Source organism: Thermobia domestica, chromosome 3, assembly GCF_964235325.1.
Source record: "Thermobia domestica chromosome 3, izTheDome1.hap1.1, whole genome shotgun sequence".
NCBI lineage: Eukaryota > Metazoa > Arthropoda > Insecta > Zygentoma > Lepismatidae > Thermobia > Thermobia domestica.
This window is the reverse complement of record NC_137456.1, coordinates 241570687-241592881: the sequence shown is the minus strand read 5'-3', so window position 1 is coordinate 241592881 and position 22195 is coordinate 241570687. Positions and strand designations below refer to the sequence as shown.

The following is a 22195-nucleotide window of genomic DNA, read 5'->3' as shown; positions in this document are numbered from 1 at the left end:
TAAATTATAATATATTAAAGTAAAGTTATAATTAGTCATATGGTTCTTATAATTTGGATGATAAAGTAAAAAAATGGAAATAAATTCCTTCCCGGGAATTTATAGGCCAGGGAAAAAACCCGGGAATATTCCCATTTTTAAATTTCTTCCCACCGGGAATATTCCCACCGCCCATCACTAGGTCCAACTCAAAATTGGCAATTGAAAAGAGGCGCACGTAGCATATCGTTTGAAAGCTATGCCGCTACAACTTACCGACAGCCCGTCTGGTAGAAGGGATCTAGAAACCTCTAGACCACGTGGCTGTTTTGCATTTACAAGTGTCGTTTTGATGTGAAGAACCATATAGTTCGACATTTGTTTCAAAGCTTTCGGTGTAAGAGGTGGTCATGAACTTTAAGATTCAGCATGTAGACTTGATGTAAACACCCCACCATTGACGTAGAGACGAAAGATTGGGTCCATACGCTGTCTGTTTTGAGAAACTTTGATAGAAAATACTACTTAACCCATTTGAAAATGAGTAGTTTGACCGCTGCCCGCATATGGGTACTCCAGGACATGCGTTTTCATTTCTATACATTGAACGTTTGCAACGACGAATTTAGAAAGCCAGCAACCATGACTTATAGCCTGTGATTTGCTTTAATGAAAAGTTGTATTAGTCAGTTTGCAATAACGTTGACTTACATCTAGAAAATTGATTCTCTAGATTGCAAAGAAGGTTCACAAGCTCATCAAGTTGATGGTGACAAATTCTGTTCTCCAAGACATTATAATGACTGTAGACGATTATGTTACGTTCGAAGATAATACTCAATTCCAGCCCTTGGACACGACATCAAGTCAACAAGGAACTGCTTCGGGTACCGAAGGCGATCCTGATTACGACTACCTGGACCCAAATCCTTTTCAGGAAACCGCATTTTGGAGATCATGGAGTGAAACGAAATTGAGGGATAGTGTAGCAGCTTATCATAACGCATCTAGTGGTCGTAAACTTAAGGATGCGAAACGTGTAGCAAGACTTGACATCTGTACAAGTGACATCATTCGGATGAAACTATTCCTGGACAAGGCATCCAAGCGGACCAAGCTAGCAGAACTCCGAGAATCTGTCAAAGCATGGTGCAAAAATCAACGCGCTGCTCCGAATTTTTTCAGGACCACTAAAAAAGGCATTGCCATGGAAGCCTTGGAACAATCGCGGAAGCTAGGGGTTACTGGTTTCAAGGCATCCCGATTCTGGATCCGCCGACTATTGAGAGAAATGAACTGGGGTTCCAGGAAAATCACAAAAGTCATGACAATGGCAGCCAGAACAAAAGCACTGGAACGTTCAAACGATTTCGACAGCTACATTCAAAAAATCAGGCTGCAGATTGAAGAGGATAACTACAACCTTGATCAAATTGTGAATCTTGATCAAAGTGGATTCAATTATGAATTACTAACACCACGAACTCTAACTCAACGTGGAGTAAAACATGTCGAAACTCAAGTAAGGTCCGAATCAAAAATGACACATTCTTACACAGTCCAGGAAGCAATTTCGGCATCAGAAAAGCTCGTGGGCCAGACTGTCATTGTGTTCCGCTAGCCATCCGGGAAATTTGGATCAAGGGTTCAATGTAAAATCCCTCAGATCCCTGGAATCAGAGCCAACAAGTCAGGAATGATGAAAAAGGCAATATTAAAGAAATATCTGCCACATCTTGTTCGAGACCTTAGAACTCTTGTGTCTTTTGTTGAAGGACGACGCAGCCATCATGAGAGATCCGGACTTGTATCAAGAGTGTCCTGACTTACATCCACGAACAATCACTCTAGGCTGTACTTCCTATGGACAGTCATTCGATGTGGGATATATTATTTACAGAAAAATGATGGTGAAGCGTGCCCACAAGCATGTTCGGAATGAAGGACTTGGAGACAAGCTAGACATGACAAATCGGTATTCCAGTGCTCACTTGGTTGGGGTAACACGAAATCAGTTGGAATCACCCAGATTCCAAGATATGATCAAGTATGCTTTCGGCAAATGTGGATACATTGACCTTCCTGACGATTTTAGTTACCAGTCAGTGAGAGACTTGTCTTTCAGTTTCCACACAAAGGATCCAGCTTTCTCGACATGTTCGATTCTGGACGACGAACACTGCATGAAGAAGAGTTTTATTCAGTGTAGTTGGTGTCTCCAACCACTGTGCATTTATCACTTCTTCACGAACAATAGCATGGCCGCACCCCTTCACGAGACACTCAAGCCTCACTATCACGCCGTAGAGTGACCGTCATGCATATGGCCCTCATACCTGCATAACAAAGATACAGTCCTGGTAGCTACCACGTTGCTACGACCGTGACGTGTGACTTACGTGGCTCTCACACATAGACCAGAACAAAAGCCAAGCTTCAGCAAACAACATTCGACGGAGCCGTGTTTTCTAGACTGCTTCTACCAGACGGGTCGTCGGAAAGTTGAAGAACGATAGCTTATAAACGATACACTTTTTGAAGCTTTTCCAAATGAAAACATCGAGGCAGACTCCGCGTGGGACCCTACGAGGGCCCTTGGGCGAACATTTTCATTTAGATAAATTGCACATTTTAAATACTGTAACACATGTTTTAGAATTTTGACATCTGTATCACAGTTTTGGAATTCTAGTGGTGGAAATGTACTGTTAGGTGCAGACTGTTTTCAAATATTGAATCTTCCACTATTTCACACAGAGTTTGCATTGAGCTGTGAAACCTCTGTTATCGTTTTTCTTTTAACACTAGCTTTCAAACGGTATGCTACTTGCCCCTCTTTTCAATTGCCAATTTTGAATTGGACCTCACCTGGAACCCTGTGGGGACCCTGGGGTAAACATTATCATTTCGATAAATATCACTTTTCAAATAATGAAACACGTGTTTTAAATTTTGAGACTTGTATATCAGTTTTGGAATTCTAGTGGTGGCCATGCACTCTTAGCTGCAAACTGTTTTCAAATTTTGAATCTTCCGCCATTTCGCACAGAGTTTGATTAGAGCTGTGAGACTTCTGTTATCGTTTTTCTTTTAACACTAGCTTTCAAACAATATGCTACTTGCCCCTCTTTTCAATTGTAAATTTTGAGTTGGACCCCACCTGGGACCCTGCGGAGACCCTGGGGCAAATATTATCACTTCGTTAAATTATGCTTTTACAATGATGAAACAGGTGTTTTGGCCTTTTAGCATAGGTTTCAACTTTTAGGGGTAGCAACGTACTTTATGTACACCTGCCATAGAAAATAGGCCAAAATGTTCTATACATTTTAGTCCCTGCAAAGGCGCGTTCACTTCCGGGCAAGAAACGAACACCTGTTTTGAAACTTGCTCGAGAAATCCTATCAGGAAATAAATAGAAGGTCTCCCAATTCAAGGTGCAGTTTCGATATCATCCCTAGTAAGTCCAGTTTCATCACAGTTAAAAGTACACTTCAGAGTGAAATTATATTTCTCATATGCTAACTTCAAATTGTACAAAAAGTCCTCAATGTTGTGTCTCTTGAAGCTGGTTCTTCTTGCTGAACTTTGGCTTCAGTAATCGCAGTGGTAACTGAGGGCGATGCACCATAAAACCATTAACCAGTCATATCCCGCACTTTAGTTCACAGTCTAATTTCGGCATATTTTTTTTCAAGGCATTTGCATCTGTGTAATTTAAAGTTCGTACCTTCCTAGTATAAGCTCATAGTTCATCTTACTTGCGCTAAGATCTCCCACGAAAAAAGATTTCGTTGAAATATTACAACATCTTTATTTGGGGCATCCTTGTAGTTTTAATATGACTATCAAGGGCTGATTTTGATATGCCGTGCTCTCTTGCTACCTCTCGTATACTCCTCTCTTTCTTTCTTTACAGCTTGCATAATATCACTGTTTACTGTTTGTATGTGGTCGAGATTTACTTTCTTCCACTTGCGTGGCATTTTTTCTGAAACACAGTTGTGAATAAAATACTAAACAAACACTTTAGCGAAGCAGGAACACAGGAATTACAATAAAGCTACCTATTATTTTCACACTTGGGAGGAGTGAGACAGTGTTCCATTCCTCCTCACTTCAACATATCCTAACTTCCCTGTATACCCATTTTTTACTACTGACACTATAAGCCACGAATTCTGTATATACTAATTATTTGCTGAGCAAAACTATATATTTTCATTAAAATTCAACACGTGTTACAGTTTCGCCAACTAATTCTTTGGCTTCATCAGACAGTATGATGGAGGATAACTGCACATTCGTATATACATACAACAGCTAAAATATCTTTCTTCTGATTGGCTACTGGCAGCAACAAATCCCTTTCAATTATATTTTCATTAGAGGAAGCCAAAGAGTTAGTTGGCAAAACTGTAACACGTGTTTAATTTTAATGAAAATATATAGTTTTGCTCAGCAAATAATTAGTTTATATTTAATTATAACAAAGCAAAACTTCTACTTATGGAAAATATCACGAATTCTAGTATTAGAATCATACAGAAAGTCCGTAAATATACTTTCAACACCTAACTCTCTACTCTGATATTAAATCCTCTTCTACCTCTTCATACTGTCAAATATATTTTTTTAATATACATCTCGTATAATAGTCACCTGCGATGAAGGTAAATGTGTTTTAGCTTCTAAAACCTTGTTCACGTTCAGAACCTGACAGCCATTTTATAATATTTTTCAAGTGCTGCCAGCACATCTGCTAGCACCCACTATGGAACAACATAAATCACTAGAGAGATATTATCAATGCCCCACATCTGATAGATTTCCTCTATATGTGCGTTGGCTCCCTGATTCGGAATTTTGTAAATATTCATTACACGAAAGTGCCAACGGGGTACATATTTGAGTAAAAATTTACTTTGCGTTCCACACCTTCAGTCTTGTGATAAAGGTACAAAATGGCGGCTTGAAGACAAAATTACCTATCAAACACTCCTTTAAAAATAGAATTAGAAGTGAAATTATAACGTAAAGTTATAGCGCATGTTTGTTTTAGCTAGCCTGGGCTAGCTACGCGCTCGAGGCTTACGCCCTTCGTAGGAGAAAGAAAATTAAAGGGTAGTCTGAAAAAGGAGTGAGAGATCGTCTAAGGAATTTTCAATATCTTGTTATAACTTTGTCATACAATAATGTAAGAAAACAGGACATTACGGCCTTTACGATCGTAATCATAATGTCGGTAAAGCAAGGAAATAGTATAATTAATTATAGATATCGTGATGGAAGTATCTGGATTTACATTTCATTATATTGTGGGGATAAGTGAAATATCGATGAGACGAGGTGCATTTGGACGAGACAAACAGTAGCATATGGTAAAACGACAGGTGTCGGTTAATCTCCCTTGGGGGGTGCTCCAAGCATTAATCCTAGACAATGGGAAGCTCTGTTACTGACAGAGGAATTTTTGTGTAGAGTATGAGTGTATAATATTGGGCGGAGGGTGATAGAGAAGAAGCCTTCCTGAATGCATAAATATCGAATGAGATGACTGTTGATTAATGTATTCGTAAGTAAGGTGGTCAAACAAGAAATTGTATGTAAAATTGATAAAAGCGGTAGAAAGGCGAAATTTAACAATTTTGAAAGCAAACCCTACTCCACACGTTATCAAATGCCTCTAAATAAGGGTAGGCCCTACCAAACAGGACGGCTTGGAGGTATTATACTGCTTATGGATGAAGTTGAGGACACGTCGAAGCTGGTCGTTGATGCTAAATTGTGGGCGGAAGCCTGCTTGCTGATGTAGTAAAAGATATTAATGAGAAAGATAAACATGGAGTCGTTTGATGATAATTTTTTTCTAGAATCTTGGTTAAGATTATGTTGAGCTGTATTGGACGGTACGATGTAACCTTGTAAGTAGGTATATTGGATTTGAGAAACATGAGAAATATGGATGTTTTCTAATGAGCTGGTACATAGTCTGTACGGAAAATAAATGTGTAAATGTGACCGAGAATATTGAGCAGTATTGGTGGACTTTCTCTTACATGTTTAGATGTTGTCCGTTCCAGGGGCTTTATAACGTTTTTGATTGATGACATTAGTGATTTCTCTGATAGGAATGGAGGCAGTGAATGTTTGTGAGTTGATATATTTTGCACCATGTCGGGTTGAAGACGAATATGTGGTGAATTTATGCCGAAATGCTTAACAGAATGATCATGAAAATGCCAAGCGAATGATAGAGGCGTGAAAATCTGCTGTAATTAGGAAGCAAAGGAGTTAGATTTTTCTTGGTCTGTCTGCAATTATTGGTCGTGATGTAAGAGATGATAAAATGTTTGGGAAAATTTACCAACTAATGCGTAGAAACGCATCTAATATTGCAAAGGGTGTGATATGCTAGAAAGTGTGTTTCAGTTTTTAATCCACTTTCGTTGTATGCTTAAAGATAATTACATACTGTTCGATGGAGAGCTCTATGATGCTGAAGAGCTTTGCGGTTGCCAGTGCGAACATATTCGTTATAAATTTGATTTGTGTGTTTAACCAGACGAAGGCATCGCAGACTGGCAATTATGAGTTTAGTAGAATCAGTAGTGAAGCGCATTGGTATTAGCAACATGGCGGAAGATGTAGTTGTTCCATGTGTAGCTCTTGAAGAAAGGCAGAGTAATGATATTGAACTATGTAGAAAATGTAAAAATAACAGTGATTTTGAGACATCAAGTATTTGTGCAGAATGTAGTATAAAACTTCAGAACAAAAATACGATAATAACAAGGTCAAGAGCGAAAAATACGAATACGAGTGCTACAAAAACAAATGACGATCAAAGTATGTTGAAATCAAACAATAATATTGAAGTTGAAAATATTGAAGCGTGTTTGAAACTGGTAGTAAAAGATTTTAGTGAACTACCAACTTTGGCGGACTAATGAGGTGGACCAACTTAGGTGTGAACAAATAGAACTTACAACTCAACTTTTAAAGTTGACTGAAGTAAATCTGCAAGGTACAAGTCCATTGAAGGCTGTAAATCAAACACAAGTAAATGAACACAAACAACAACGTTCCCATTGTAATAATAAAACATACAGTGATGTTTTAAAAGTCAGTAAAACGTGTACAAATAGTAGGCCTATTACTGGGAACAATTATGATGTGAAAGAAACCATTGCAAGTGGTAAACATAAGAGACACAGTGCACAAGTGCAAGGAAAACTGCTAAATTTTGAGGAGTCTCACAATAAAATAATTACTACGGAACTGACCTCTCGGCAAAGTAAGCACAACTTAACTAATGGACCAGGTGTTAAGTGGACTGTTGTTAAGAAAAATACAAATTAGTGTAGTTCGATGAAAATCACGACCGGAAATAAAATAGATGCGAATATATTAGTGGAAAACAGATTTGATGTCCTCAGTGATGAAATTGATAAGTACGAAGAAAGTGACATAATAACCAACGCAGTTTCTGATAGTAATTGTATAAAGAAAAAGGGCCAGCTTCAGATGTACAGTAAAAGGAAACAGACAAGAAACATACGTTTGTATGCGGACAGTCATGGAAGAAGTGTAGCGGTACATCTCAACAACTCTAGTAACTGCGAAGTGATAAGTACTGTAAAACCTGGTGCAACTTTTGATAAGGTTAGTGAAGAAATTATTTCGGAATCGGTAGAAGTGGGCCATAATGATGTTGTAATGTTTTAGCGGGTACTAATGACATCTCAAAAAATCAAGGAAGTGCACTTTTACTACGCCTAAAACAGCGACTAAAGGCCTTATTACATACAAAGGTTATAGTGATTACAGTGCCACATAGATATGATTTGGCCAGGTTGTCATGTGTGAATAAAGAAGTGTAACGTGTAAACAAAAAAGTATATAAACTAGCTAAACACTTCAAAAACGTTTGTGTTGTGGACATAGGTATGCTAGATAGGAAATTACACACTTCTCACGGACTACACCTAGTGATGGGTAAATTCCCGGCAAGATATTTTTCGGGAATATTCCCGGGAAGATTCCCAAAATGGGAATTTATCTGGGAATTTATGTGCAATCAGAAAGAAAATTGCTTTCTCTTACTATATTATGATTTCAAAGTTGAATTAATTTTTATATCACAGCATATTATTACTGTTGTCCACAGAGGATTCTTTAAAATCTATATATTCTGAACGGTACTACGTTACTTTATTAACACTTTATTATATTTAGAGAGTACGCATAAATATATATTTATTTACAATATGTTCTATCAATTAAATATGTGTGAAAAAATTATATAGTAACAGTTTAAATTTATATGTAAGTGGATTTGCTCAATTGACTCTATTACTGATATTATAAACACATTAAATTTATAAATGTTATAAACCAATCAGATTGGGTAAATGCTAGATTTGCCCAGGTCATGAAATCTCAAACATCCCTTAAATAATCCCGTCTCACCAATTTATCAACATTTGCGCATACATATTTATGTTCACAAAATTTGCAAGATACTTACTTATCTTTATATTTTAGCACGTAACATTGCCATACACGACCTTTCATTCTACCTATTTCTCGAAATTCCATACGTTAATTCGCATGTAAAAGAAGTCCGAGTACCTCTTCAGAAATTTGAGTCAGAGAGAGGAGACAGACCGACGTCTATTACTAATGATGGTTCAGGGTTTATTAATAGTATTTCATCTCTATTTCTACATAATTCTCAATTACTTTACAAAATGGTTCCTTCTTATTATTTGTAAATTAATAGCCTACTTTGCTAATTTTGGCAGTTCTTTAGCATTGGGGCCATCTTTTGCACCTACTTGTTGCGATATTCTATTCCGATGGGGTTGTTTTATGATTTCATACGTCAAGTTACGTTACCAACATTAAATTCAGAGAGCATTGCAGAGCGAGCGTTAGCGAATGAAGGCGGGTTAGAGCCCCGCATGGCACGATGTTTACTATCTTCGTTACCAACAATTTATTTTCTTTTCTCACATAAATCACTTCCACTTACCTTTACGGTTTATATAAATCTCCTACTGTCTTAAAAAAATATGTTCGATACTTTCTTGACACCTTGAACATCACTATCAACTCATTTCTTCGGTAATTAATCATCCTACTTTTTGCTAGTTTTGGCCTCCAATACTAAAGAATTACCCTACTTTTTAGTGCAAATGGAAATGGAACTTAAAAAATCATATTATTAGTTATATAAAGTACCGTCAAATAATTTTAAATTTTTAACCTCCAAATTCTTTAAAACCTAAAAGAAAATCATAATATTTTAAAATAAAATAATTAGCCATATGGTTCTTATAATTTGGAAGATAAAGTAAAGAAATTGAAATAAATTCCTTCCCGGAAATTTATAGGCCAGGGAAAAAACCCGGGAATATTCCCAATTTTAAATTCCTTCCCACCAGAAATATTCCCACTGCCCATCACTAACTACACCTAAATAGGTTTTTGTAAGAAATATGTTTGTGCTGAAATAATAAAGTTTGTGTTTGAGATGGGGTGTAGTGAAGATAACATTGCAATACCGTTGTACTGGGATAGATTGGTTCATATCAAGGAAACGAAAGTAGGAGACGACCTTTTTTTATCGTTGAACACAGGAATAACCTTGGAAACATAAAATCTGGTACTAATATCAATACAATGAAACACTGTAAACTAAATCAACTTAAAGTATTTCATCACAATGTACAGGGTCTTGGCAATAAGCTGGATTTTATGGATGTGTTAGTTGAGACAGTGTTGTCAACTGCACATGTTATTTGCATCACGGAGCATTGGTTATGCTGTACTGATATTAAATCGGTAAAATTAAAAGGTTTTGATTTGGTAAGTCATTATTCAAGAGTTAACGTCATTCACGGAGGAGTTTGTATATTCGTTCATAATAAGTTAAATGATGATGAAGTTGATGTATCGACGTTCAATCTAGAACTTCACTTTAAAGCAGTTGCAATAAGTCTCGCTGATAAAGTGTGTATTTGTAGTATTTATAGGTCTAATTCGGGTAACTTACGGGTATTTTTTTAGAAATCTTGAACTTCTTCTTGACGATCTGTGCAAAAGATACAGTATATCATTTTGTGTGGTGACATAAATATAAATTGGTTGGTTAACACTAAAGTTAAAACTGATTTACAAAACCTATTAACTTCATTTAATTTCAAACTATTGTCAATACACCTACCCGGTTTGGAAAATCAGCACTTGATCAAGTAATAATAAGCAGAGAGTGTAGTAACCACAAACTTGAAATATTCAACCCAGGTTATTCTGATCATGATGAGCAATTAGTTAGCTTATCACTTCCATCAACTAACTTACCGGTGTCGCAAAATACTACCAGAATTGAAAAAAAGTTATTTTCACCGAGTAACATTAGTTACTTTTGTTATTTGTTGTCTCTTGAGACATGGAATGGAATCTATTTAGCTTCCACTATGGACAAAGAAATTTAACTCCTTCTTAGATGCATATTTGCACTGTTTTAATGTAGCTTTTCCTCTCATGCCAATTAGTAAATGTAATAAAATTAAAAAAAAGTTGGATTACAACTGGTGTTCGTAATTCCAAACGAAATTTAATTAAGTATGTTGAACTGCTTAATGATAAAAATGTTTCTGATGTATTCAGAAGTTACGTTAAAAATATATAAGAAATTTATTAAGACAGAAAAGCTAATGCATAATTCGAAAATGATTAATAATTCTAGAAATAAAATTAAAAATATGTGGAATATTATTCACCAGTCGGTACATACAAAGAAGGGTAATATTGGTGATTTGAATCACATCATTTTTGACAATAAAAGAATTACGAACCCTGCTGAAATTGGAAATAAATTTAGTAACTCTTGGTGCTCTATCCCACCAAGTTGGTACAAATGGTTTTTCAAATATGCCTTCTCATCCAAAATGTATCTTTGTTACCCCGGTAACTATTGATGAAATATTAGCAATTATAGGAAAGATGAGAAATAGCAGTTCTGCAGGTCTTGATGAAGTACCATCCACTATTATAAAACAATCTGCTTCGATAATTGCTCCCCACCTGACTCATGTTTTAAATTTTTCCCTTCAATCAGGCATTTTCCCACAATGGTTTAAAGTGGCTAAAGTCATTACCTTGTTCAAAAAAGGCAGTCGTTGCAATATTAAGAATTATCGCCCTATTTCAGTTCTATCTGTATTTTCAAAAATTTTTGAGACGGTAATGTCAAATAGGATAAGGAATTACTTACATTCTAATAATCTACTATCATTATCAAACATGGGTTTTTAACTGGCAAATCTACTGATTCTGCAATTTTCGATTTTCTTAGTACTGTTATGCATGCAATATATAATAAAAAATGGGCAATTGGACTCTTTTTTGATCTTACTAAAGCATTTGACACTGTAAATCATGATCTCTTACTCAAAAAATTAAGCTTTTATGTTATAAGAGGAACTGCCAATAAATGGACCGAGTCTTACTTGAAGAATAGGTATCAGATAGTTCAAAGTACGAACGAAAATAATGGCGAAATGCATACGTTCTTTAGTTATAAAGGTACAATACTAAGTGGTGTACCTCAAGGATCAGTGCTTGGTCCATTGCTTTCTTATTTACATCAATGACTTGACACATAAAATGTTGCCTAATAAATGTGTTTTATTTGCTGATGACATTAACGTTATTATTACAGGTAACTCACGACATGATATTGAATATAATCTAAACACTGCATTTTCACGATTAAGTAACTGGTTAAGTAACAATACATTAGTTCTAAACAATGATAAAACTTCCTTGCTAAATTTTTATTATCCTCTTCAAAATAAATTCATTTCTTACGTAATAATAAATAACAAAAAAGTCGACTTTTCTATTTCAACTAAATTTCTTGGTGTCACCATAAGTTCGAAACTAACTTGGAATGAGCATATTTCTCAACTCAACAAAAAATTAAGTAGTATTTGTTTCGGCCTCCGTAGACTAAAAGGTAATGTCACAACAGAGTCCTTAGTTTCGGTGTACTATGCAAAATTCCATTCTTTAATAACTTACGGTATTATTTTTGGGGGTTATTCTACTTAATGTATTAGCACGTTTCGCTTACAAAAGAAAGCACTAAGGGTTGTGTTTGGATTGTCACCAAAGTCTTCTTGCATGCCCATCTTTCGAGGACAAAAAATATTAACATTACCTTGTATCTATATAAAATTATCTTGTTTACCGTAAGTAACAAACACTTATTTATTGAAAACAGTAACGTCTATAAATACAATACTCGATTCGTTAATAATTTGCGTGTTATCCCCCAAAATTTCTCGTTTCCTCAAAAAAGCGTGTATATTAACTGTACAAAATATTTCAATAATTTACCTGACTTTCTAAAGCAAAACAAATCATATTCTATGTTTAAATCGGATCTTCACGAGATCTTAGTAGATAAATGTTACTACTCGGTAAATGAGTTTTTTGAAGACAATGTATAATTTTTTTGGTAATTATATTATGAATGTATACGCTTATAAAAGTCATAGTTATGTATATATTACTTTATTAGTAAGTTTTTTGATAGCATATATGTAGTTATTTTGTAATTTTGACAACTATATGCGTGCTCGAGAATACTCTCATTTGTATGCAAAACAGCCAAATAGATAAACAAAATAAATAAAGAAGTATTAGCCAAGGTGCTGGTAAGACAGAGGAAGAAGTAGTGGAAACTTTTGTGTGTTATGGGCACATGTTCATTACCCAGAGTATCTAGGATGTAGATGAAAATATTGTGGGCGAGAGATGATGTGATCACTATGTCACCATTAGTGTTAGATCAAGAACGGGTTTGTTTTGGAATGGGTGAATGAAGCCTGTCGTGGAGGAAGTAATAAAATTGTTAAAAGCTGCTTTCTCTCGGTCTGAGCGGTTATGTATGTTAATATCGGGTGAGATCAGGTAATGTCGGAAATTATTAGAGATATATTGGAAGATTGGGAGGGGAATAAGACGACCTGGTTGAACAGAAATGGTTTTCATTGTGATATAAATATTTGTAATAAAGAGTTATGATTACCTTTTCTGGAATATTAGCGAGAGTGGAGACGATAGCATGTGTGAGGAGAAAATTCTAATGTCACTCGGCCGGTGGCCCGTCGAGCAGGAAGCTTGTTATGGTGTAGAATGAGTTGATAGCCGGGTAATTTGCAACTAAGTTTCGGAGTGAGATGATTTTCACTGATAAGTAATGTCTGAAAATGTTCCTCGTGTAATAGTTGTTCAAAGATGAGTTTACGAAGTAAGAGCAGGAGAATGTTGAGAAATAGAAATATGAAGCCATTGTAAAATACATGATCAATAGGTAGTTAAACAGATTTTGCGAGTTTAGATGCATTAAAGTGCACTTAGGTGGCATGAAAATCGAGGTGAAGATGTGAGCTTCGTGCTGAGCGTGTTGTAATATTAATGGTCGTACAAAGGGATGAACGTTTTGAAGAGTGCGGGTGACAAATGCTATGAGTTTATGAGTATAAGCAGATTCATTAGTCTCTCGTCAAGTCCCGTCTTCTACCACACGAGTGCAATAATGAGTTAATAGTGGTTTCAACAATTTTCGGCTTGAATTCTTCTGGAGCAAGCCTTGAATTACACTTGTACCTGTACGTCGGATGCAGGCGTTGATGCCAAGTGTTGTAGGTTGGAGCTTGTTGTAGATTCGACAGCTTTTCATAGGATGAGAACAAGTGCCGTAGCCACATTTGATTTGATTGGTGCACCTGGTTATAGGATGTGCGTTGTATTCGTCACAGCGTTCAGCTCGGTGAAGAAGTGGTGGTAGTGAGCGGGATGGCTCAAATAGGCGCCTTATCTTGAAAATGAAGATTCTTTTATCCAAAAGGTCGTTGATAGTATCCTGTGATTTTGTCAGAATTAGAACTATGTACGTAGATCCCTGATTGTTCCGAATTCGGATACATAGGCTTCTTCAGATAGTTCAGCTTATATGCCTTCATCTGTTACAGACGGAAGGACCCCTCGTACTACTAAGGACATGGTAGGTGGCTGAGGTTGCTTGTGTTGAATGCTGTTGAGAGAAGTTAAAGTTGCAGTTTTCCTGAAGATTTCAACACTGTGTTTATCACGGATTGTGTTTGCGATGTTAGCGAACTGTGATTTAATGATGAATCTATTCATTGTTTATACCATTTTGAAATATCTCTGCATGACCGGTACTGGAGAAGTTGTAGAAGGAAAAGCTTCAAAATCAAGCACTTTGGATTGTAGTTTTGCAGTAGCAAGCTGAAGATAGGCTGCAGAGGATGATAAGCCGGTCGGAGCTCGACATGGTATGTGCGTCTATATGCTTATACTTTTTAAATGGTGGTGCACTCGCTGGTCGTAGCCTGGTGATGCCTGGTGGTGGCTACTGAATGGAGAACGAGAAGTCCGAGAACTTGGTTCAGTTTGCGCTCTGTCTCGTTATTTTCTTTGCTTCTCGATTATCTTCAAAGAATGTTTAATAGACTGCCAATGGTAAATGATAATACGCAATAAAGATAGCCGAACTGAACCAGAATCCACAACCATGAAATGAAAGATGAGGATAAGAATGGAAATGATCATAACGGAGATCAAAAATTGTACTACTTGTGTGCTTCACACAGCTTTCACTCGTCAAAAGCTCTCAGTCTCTTGCAACCTGTCTCCTATTAATGTGTAAGGATCACCGTGCGTTACACGAGCACAATCAACACCGCCTAGACTTGGCAACTATGCCTCACTACAAGAGCAGCACTACGCCAGGTGGGAAGGTATGCGCATGCAAGTGGCTAGCAAAATATTAGATTACCCCTCTGAGAGTGATGAAAAGGAATTTACGTGCAAAATACAAGTGGTGGTTTATGCTCTACTAAAGTTGTAGAATTATATAGAATAACAACTTACAAAAAAAAAAAAAAAAAAAAAAAAAAAAAAAAAAAAAAAAACACGAAGTGGGTTTAAGGAACTTTGAAATTTAGTATTATGAAAGAAGTAAACTTATTATAGACATAATGATTCAGTAAATAAATAAAATACAATTATAGAAAGTGCAAAATTGATAAAGTCATAGCGAGGATGGAGAATGAGGCGAGTTGCAAAGCACAGGTTAACTAATGGGTTTTGTTAATCAAACAAATGAATTTGTCTTCTGCGTAGGGTCATCTGTATCTGATGATGAGAACAGAGGAAGGCAAGTTGAGTAGAAGGTGATTACTGTGCAGGATATGATGGATAAAAGAGTGGAAGATGCTAATGAATAACATAAAAAGATATAATTAAAAATTTTGGATCTCGCGAGGGTGAAGTGTACTGATAGAGCCTAAACAGTAGAGGCAAGGGGCATCATGATAGCGATGTGGTGTGGGGTTTAAAGCGAGGTATCATGGGTAGATGCAACATGAATAAAGGGTGTCGGGTTGGAAGCGTTTATGCGTTGATATAAGTGAGAGGTAGTATTTCGATATATTACTGTTATGTGGTGGTATAGCTACTGAGTGGGAGTAGGTATTCGGACAGGGAAAGCTACGTGGAAAACTTACCGTTCGAGGATCAAAAGCTTTTGATAGAATTTGGATGATGCGGCAATCCACACCGTAAATCCGTATGTTAAACCTTGCCGTAACAAAACTTTGTATTTAGAGTCGTCTGTACACTAAGTTGAAAAAGATGGAGGCAAACCATTGAAAGGTCAAGTTTGTCCTTCTCTTTCGGGAAGAATATTTGTGCTATATCTGTGTTTTATCATTTCCATTGTGAATCCCTAGTAAGAATGTGGCTAGAGTCTGTGTTTCACTACGAATCGCACAATGTATGAAGCTGGAAATGCAGTGAAGTGTCGTTATATTTTGTTGCTACAGGACACTTCCTTAATATAATTTACAATGATCAACACAAATGGCAAGAAAACAGGGAGAGTGATTTGGGCAATCTGATTTCACGCAACAGAAGTGTGACAAGTCAGGTGCTCCATATTCTATGTTTACTGTTGTTGCGTGGTCATGTACAGACGAATGTTGGTCGAAAGTGCAATGAACAGAAAAATACGTTTAATTTATACTACCAAAATATACAAAGCATTAAAAACAAACTTACGGACTGTGTTATTAATATTAATTAGTTGCTTGAATATGGTTGTCTCACAGTCAATGAATCATGGCTGAATGATCAGTAAGGAACAGTGGAATGTCGTTTCTCAACTAATTCTCTATATAGACAAACGACAGCAAGACCAGAGGGGGAGTAGTGTTAGCATGTATTAAAATAAATGGGGCAGCAGAGCACAGAATGATACGTGAGCTTAAATTATTTAGGCCGAGGTAAATTTGTACAAAAGCACAAACTTCGTCGGGTTTTTCTGCAGCCCAAATACAAACAGTCCAAGTTTATTCTAAACATGCAGCGAATCACTTCCAGATGCCGTCACATGGTGAAAAAGATGTACATTTTGTTGACTATAACCTGGGCTTAGAATGGATCGACAGTAAAGATGGGTTAACATCAGACACAAGTGACATTCTATCGAAGGACTGAATTTGGCATAGTAAAATATGCACAACACGCGGAAAAATAACAACTTAGATTATGTCATCCCGGCTCTTCCGACACAATGTGTTATCTCATAGAAAAAGTTGCTTCTTTCAGACCACGAGTCTCTAGAAATGACCATGCGCGGTCCCTATCTTACTCCCATCCGGAACAGCCAGCAATCTAACTTAAGAAGAAAGCTTCCACCAGACTGGAGGAAGGCAACTTGGGTGAAATTTGTAAAGTACTATAGATGTTACCGTGGATACTTTTCCAAGAAGGAACAATAGACGAGGCACTGAATTCCTAAGCCAATGTCATTCATGCAACAGTAAAAGACGTTTTACTCTTCAAAAGAGTAAAAACAATATAATTTCCACGGTGCGGTGAAGTGACTCGCCAGAGGTTTTGAAATAAGAAAAAGACTAGGGAACTCTGGCGTACATTTCCAAATGAATATATATATATAATTTTCTCATAAATGATTTTTCACAAGAAAGCTATCTAGAATAGATTTCAAAGAATTCAGACACCAGCATCAACAACCTTAAACAACTTTCGTCTCTCATCAGCACTAGGTCTAAAACTTTTAGCATATATCTTGTGATTTACAATGATATATCAAGTGCACAAGATGAGGAAAGAACATAAAATTTTAGTGAATACTGTTGCAACAAATTCTCAAATGTATAATCAAAGTACCTCCCCGATTAATCAATATACCGAAAAGTAGAAAGTACTGAAAACAAAACAGGAGAATCAGAACCCAATGCCGATAGAAACATTCATATCTGAACTTGATACAAATCTAACAGTTACTCAGCTTATATCGAACATAATGAATTTAGTAAACCATTTAACTCTACTACAAATATTTTAAAGTGCAGTTTATATTTTCTTCCGTCTTGGGGAATGAGGAGAATTTGCTCCTCACTTGCTGTTTTCATTTCGTGCATATATGAAAATGGAGGGGAAAAGAAGTAAGTACATTCGTAGTCAAATTTCTCTTTCGCTCATCGATGTTATCTATTTTATCTATTACTCTTCCTGAGAATGAGTTACTCTTATTTTCTCTTCGGCCTCATAGAACATCTCGCACGGACAATATAAGCTAGACCTTTCTACGTTCGACAGCATTTATTATTTCTTTTCCACCTGTCTCTCCCATTTATAAATCTGAATTGAAAGATCATGTGTGATTCTAAAGCAATATTTCGCTATAAAACAACACGTCGGGCGTCTGAGAGAAAATTGTCAAAGACAGACTTTTCAAATTCTCTTATCTGTGTATTAACACAGCTCAATATGGTTTCATACCTAATACCTCTAACCTCACTAACGTAATTTACATGCTTAAACACGCTGTAGATAGTTTCAAACAATGCTCAACTTCACACCATCTATTTCGATTTATTTCGTGCCTCTGGTTTCATTAAGTATTCTTATCAAACTTAAAAAATCTCCAATAGATTCTGTGTTCATATGCCACTCTCATCTTCGTTGAATAGCTACTTACAAGGTCGCACCCAGATATTTGTTTTGGTGAGAACGATTTCTAATCCTCTAGTCGTAACATTTGGAGTAGCACAAGGAAGCGTACTTGGAATACTTTTATTCATGTTGTACATGAATGATTTGACTAGTTAGCTTAACTCAAATTTTAACAGAATCATTATTTGTAGAATACTGCAAAATCTTCAGAGAGGTGTTCAGAATAGAAGTTTCCGAGCTACTTCAAAGCGACATTAATAGTATTTGCTCTTAGTGTAACGGACGCGTCTAAAAAATGTTCTCAAATAAATTTGTAACATCCGTAAGTAAAGATAATTACGTACTTCATACCAGATAAACGGTTTGCCTATCAGGGGAAGCAATACTCATAAGGATCTTGGAGTTATCTTTGACACAGAAGTAACTTTCTCAGAATATACAAGCACTTTCGCTAAACATTTATTGCGTTTCCTACAATTTCTGATGAGATTAACATAAATACGAAACAACTCATAATTAGCAACTTCCTACAAGACAATAATATAACCTACACTGAAATATTATTTGTGTATCTGAAAATCGGTATCTCTTAGAATGCTATTCAGGGTTAATACAGTTCCAAATTTACTCCTTATAATAGTACGCAAAAGTACTGGTGTAAAAAAAAAAAAAAAAAAAAAAAAAAAAAAAAAAAAAAAACGAACTATTATGTATACTAAAATATTCAGCTTTCTAACACTCATAAAATCAGTAACCTCAAATATTAGTATAACTTACACATGGTCAATTATGGTTCTAAACGCTACTCTCAGAATTTTGTTAAAGAATATCCCTCAGACAAGCACGTAACACTTTTTTTTTCATATAGTACGTCTTAGACATTCAAAAGTTCTACATTCTGTTCTATATGCTTCCTAGCTATACAACTCAATGTCATACACACCCATAGAGTTACTTAATACTGAAGCACCATATGCGTCTGCACTGCGACGTCATTTTTGTTGATAAATTTTGTCAGAGATTATCAACATTTTTTGTCATCAATTACGTGTTATTTCATTATTATTGTTATTGCTATTGCGATTATTTTTATTACTTAGTTTACGCATTATGTTAACTTCTCTTAGATTTGTGAACTTTGACAAAATATCATGCAACATTGTTGGCACGTAGAATGTTAGTCATTTGTACGTTAACATTTCGCTTAAGGAAATTTCTCTTCAACCAATTTCTCCGCACACTTTTGAAATAAAGATGTTTCGCACTTGTGTGTTAAAACTGTTGTAACCTGACTACATCTTTTCACCTACTTTTTCAATAAATTACTTCACATATCCTACAATGTGACTCTACTAACAAAACGTGGACTCGACATGTATACAATGTCTCTCCGAAAATAAACTTCGACTAAATCATTTTTAATATTCTTGACACATGCAGTTTATTTCCAACTGTATTGTGGGCGCGGTGGCTCACTGGTAGAGCGTTCACCTTCGGTGAAACGTATACCTGATTCGATCCGTCGGCTCCTTGTGAAATTAGGAGTGGCCAAGCGCCGTGCTTGTGGTATTTCTCGGGGCTCTCCCGGTTCCACCTATTTTCTGCATTCCACAATTTTTCATTTTGCATCACCACCGTCTCTTTAGCCTAAACGGTATAATCGAGGGATGTAAAACTTAGAGATTTTATTTTCTCCACCTCTATTACTATATCTGTTGCTTAATACGAACTTCAATTAAATCCGTTTTACACATTTAAAATGGTTGTTTCCTCACTTGTATGTAGTAATACGTTTTCTTCTGCGCGTTTTAACGCATTGGTTTGCAAAATGTGTGCTTCATAAAAATATTACTTGCACGTGTGTTTCTATGTGTGAGATTTTTATATGTATGTTAAATGTGCTGGCAAACTTGAACGTTGGACAAATACTTTTCCACACACTTCCCTTTAGTGAAATTTTTCACTTGTATATGTTAGATTTCTATTGTTAATCTTCAACGCGAATTAAATTCAACATTATTAGTACACCAAAATTTTGATCCTGTGTAGTAGTATAGCTTCTTAATCTTTCCCACACTTCTCACAAGTATATTAAGTTTTATCAAGCCTGATTCAGCATGTGATTTCCCAAATATCAACCTTGTGCAAATTTTTTATAGTCTTCGCAAGTGTGAAATTTTTGCCCTTTGTGGATTCACATGTGAATTTACAAACTTAAGTTTGACTAAATGTCAATCTACAATCTTTTAATGTCTGAGGACTTCCGCGTATGTGTTTTTAAATGTTTTGCAAGGTATGAACGTACGCTAAATCTTTTTCCGCACTCTTGGCATGCGTGAGGTTTTTCTCCTGTGTGAATTGTATTGTGTCTAGCCAAACTTGAACGTTGACTAAATCGCTTCCCGCACTCCTGACATGTGTGAGCTTTTTTTCCAGTGTGGATTGTCATGTGAGTAGTCAAACTTGAACGTTGATAAAATTGCTTCCCACACACTTGGCATGTTTTAGATTTATGTCCGCTGTGGATTATCATGTGCCTAGCCAAACTTAAACGTTGATTAAATTGCTTTCCACACTCTTGGCACGTGACAACTTTTCTTCCGGTATGGATTAATGCGTGTGTAGCCAAACTTGAACGTCCAGTAAATCGTTTACCACACTCGTTGCAGATATAGTGCTTTTCTCCTGTGTGGATCACCATATGTTTAGTCAAATTTGGAAGATGTCTAAATCCCTTTCCACAGTTTTCGCATGTGTGATTTGTTTCGCCTGTGTGGACCATGGTGTGTGCAGCCAAATTTGAAATTCGATTGAATCGCTTTCCACACTCCTGGCATGTATAAAGCTTTCCTGGTGAGTGAATTAACATGTGTGTAGCCAAGGTGTAACGTAGTGCAAATCGCATGCCGCAATCTTGGCATGTGTGAGGTTTTTCTCCTGTATGGATCAATATGTGTCTAGTCAAACTTGAACGTCGACTAAATCGCTTTCCACACTCTTGGCATGCATGATGTTTTTCCCCTGTGTGGATCAACGTGTGTGTAGCTAAATTTGAATGTTGAGCAAATCGCCTTCCACACTCTTGACACGTGTATTTCTTTTTTCCAGTATGGATCAACATGTGTTTAGCCAAACTTGAACTTTGACTAAAACGCTTTCCACACTCTTTGCATGCATAAGGTTTTTCTCCTGTGTGGATCACCATGTGTGTAGTCAAACTTGAAAGTTGATTAAATCGCTTTCCACACTCTTGGCATGCATGATGTTTTTCCCCTGTGTGGATCAAGGTGTGTCGAGCTAAATGTGAACGTTGAGTAAATCGCCTTCCACACTCGTGACACGTGTATTTCTTTTCTCCAGTGTGGATTAACATGTGTGTAGCCAAATTTGAACTTTGACTAAATTGCTTTCCACATTCTTTGCATGCATAAGGTTTTTCTCCTGTATGGATCACCATGTGTGTAGTCAAACTTGAAAGTTTACTAAATCTCTTTCCACACTCTTGGCAAGAATAGGAGTTTTCTCCAGTGTGAATTAAGACGTGTCTAACTAAACCTGAACGTCGACTAAATTGCTGCCCACACTCTTGGCATATGTGAGTTTTCTCTCCAGTGTGTCTTAACATGTGTTTAGCCAAACATGAAATTAGACTAAACCGTTTGCCACAGTCTTCGCATCTTCCGCTTTCCTCTCCTGTATATATTAACTTATGATTTGACGAGGTTGAACTTTGACTATAGCGTTTATCACTTTTTCGGTACGTATGACGGTTTTCACTTTTATGTTCTGGCATATGTCTTGATAAATGTGGCGAATTAAATCCTTTGCCAAACTGCTTCGTAATATGAGATTTCTCATCTGAATGAGAAATGGTTTCTTTGAATGTAATAAAGGTACTCGTTTGTCTGTGAAGAGCAAATACATTATAGCGCCTGTAACAAATTCAATAAACAAGAAAATGTGAATTGAGGTCATTAATAAGTAAGAAGAGAAAATAAATCATTCACTATAAAATTACGCTTATTTTTATTCCATTACCTGAAATCTTGTAGAAGTATGGAACTGAGAACTATAGAGGAGTTTGCATATCTCTGTATTCTTACAATAAGAGGATGTAATTTCCTTTGCAACA

At 36.3% G+C, this 22195-nt stretch overlaps 1 protein-coding gene across 3 annotated transcripts in view; it reads right to left on the bottom strand.

Annotated features, from left to right (window-relative positions):
* The window catches only part of LOC145680992 (uncharacterized), an 82609-nt gene that overhangs the window by 48720 nt on the left and 11694 nt on the right, over window positions 1-22195 (bottom strand). Inside the window, exon 2 of one of the 3 annotated variants that reach the window (XM_081752252.1) lies at window positions 18746-21995. The exons of 1 other annotated variant lie outside the window; for it this stretch is intronic. In XM_081752252.1, the coding sequence (XP_081608378.1) occupies window positions 20300-21995 (1696 nt within the window). In that variant the 3' untranslated portion in view covers window positions 18746-20299. Of the gene's footprint in view, window positions 1-18745; window positions 21996-22195 lie in introns of those variants that run through there. One more of the 3 variants, XM_081752253.1, reaches the window with a different exon arrangement.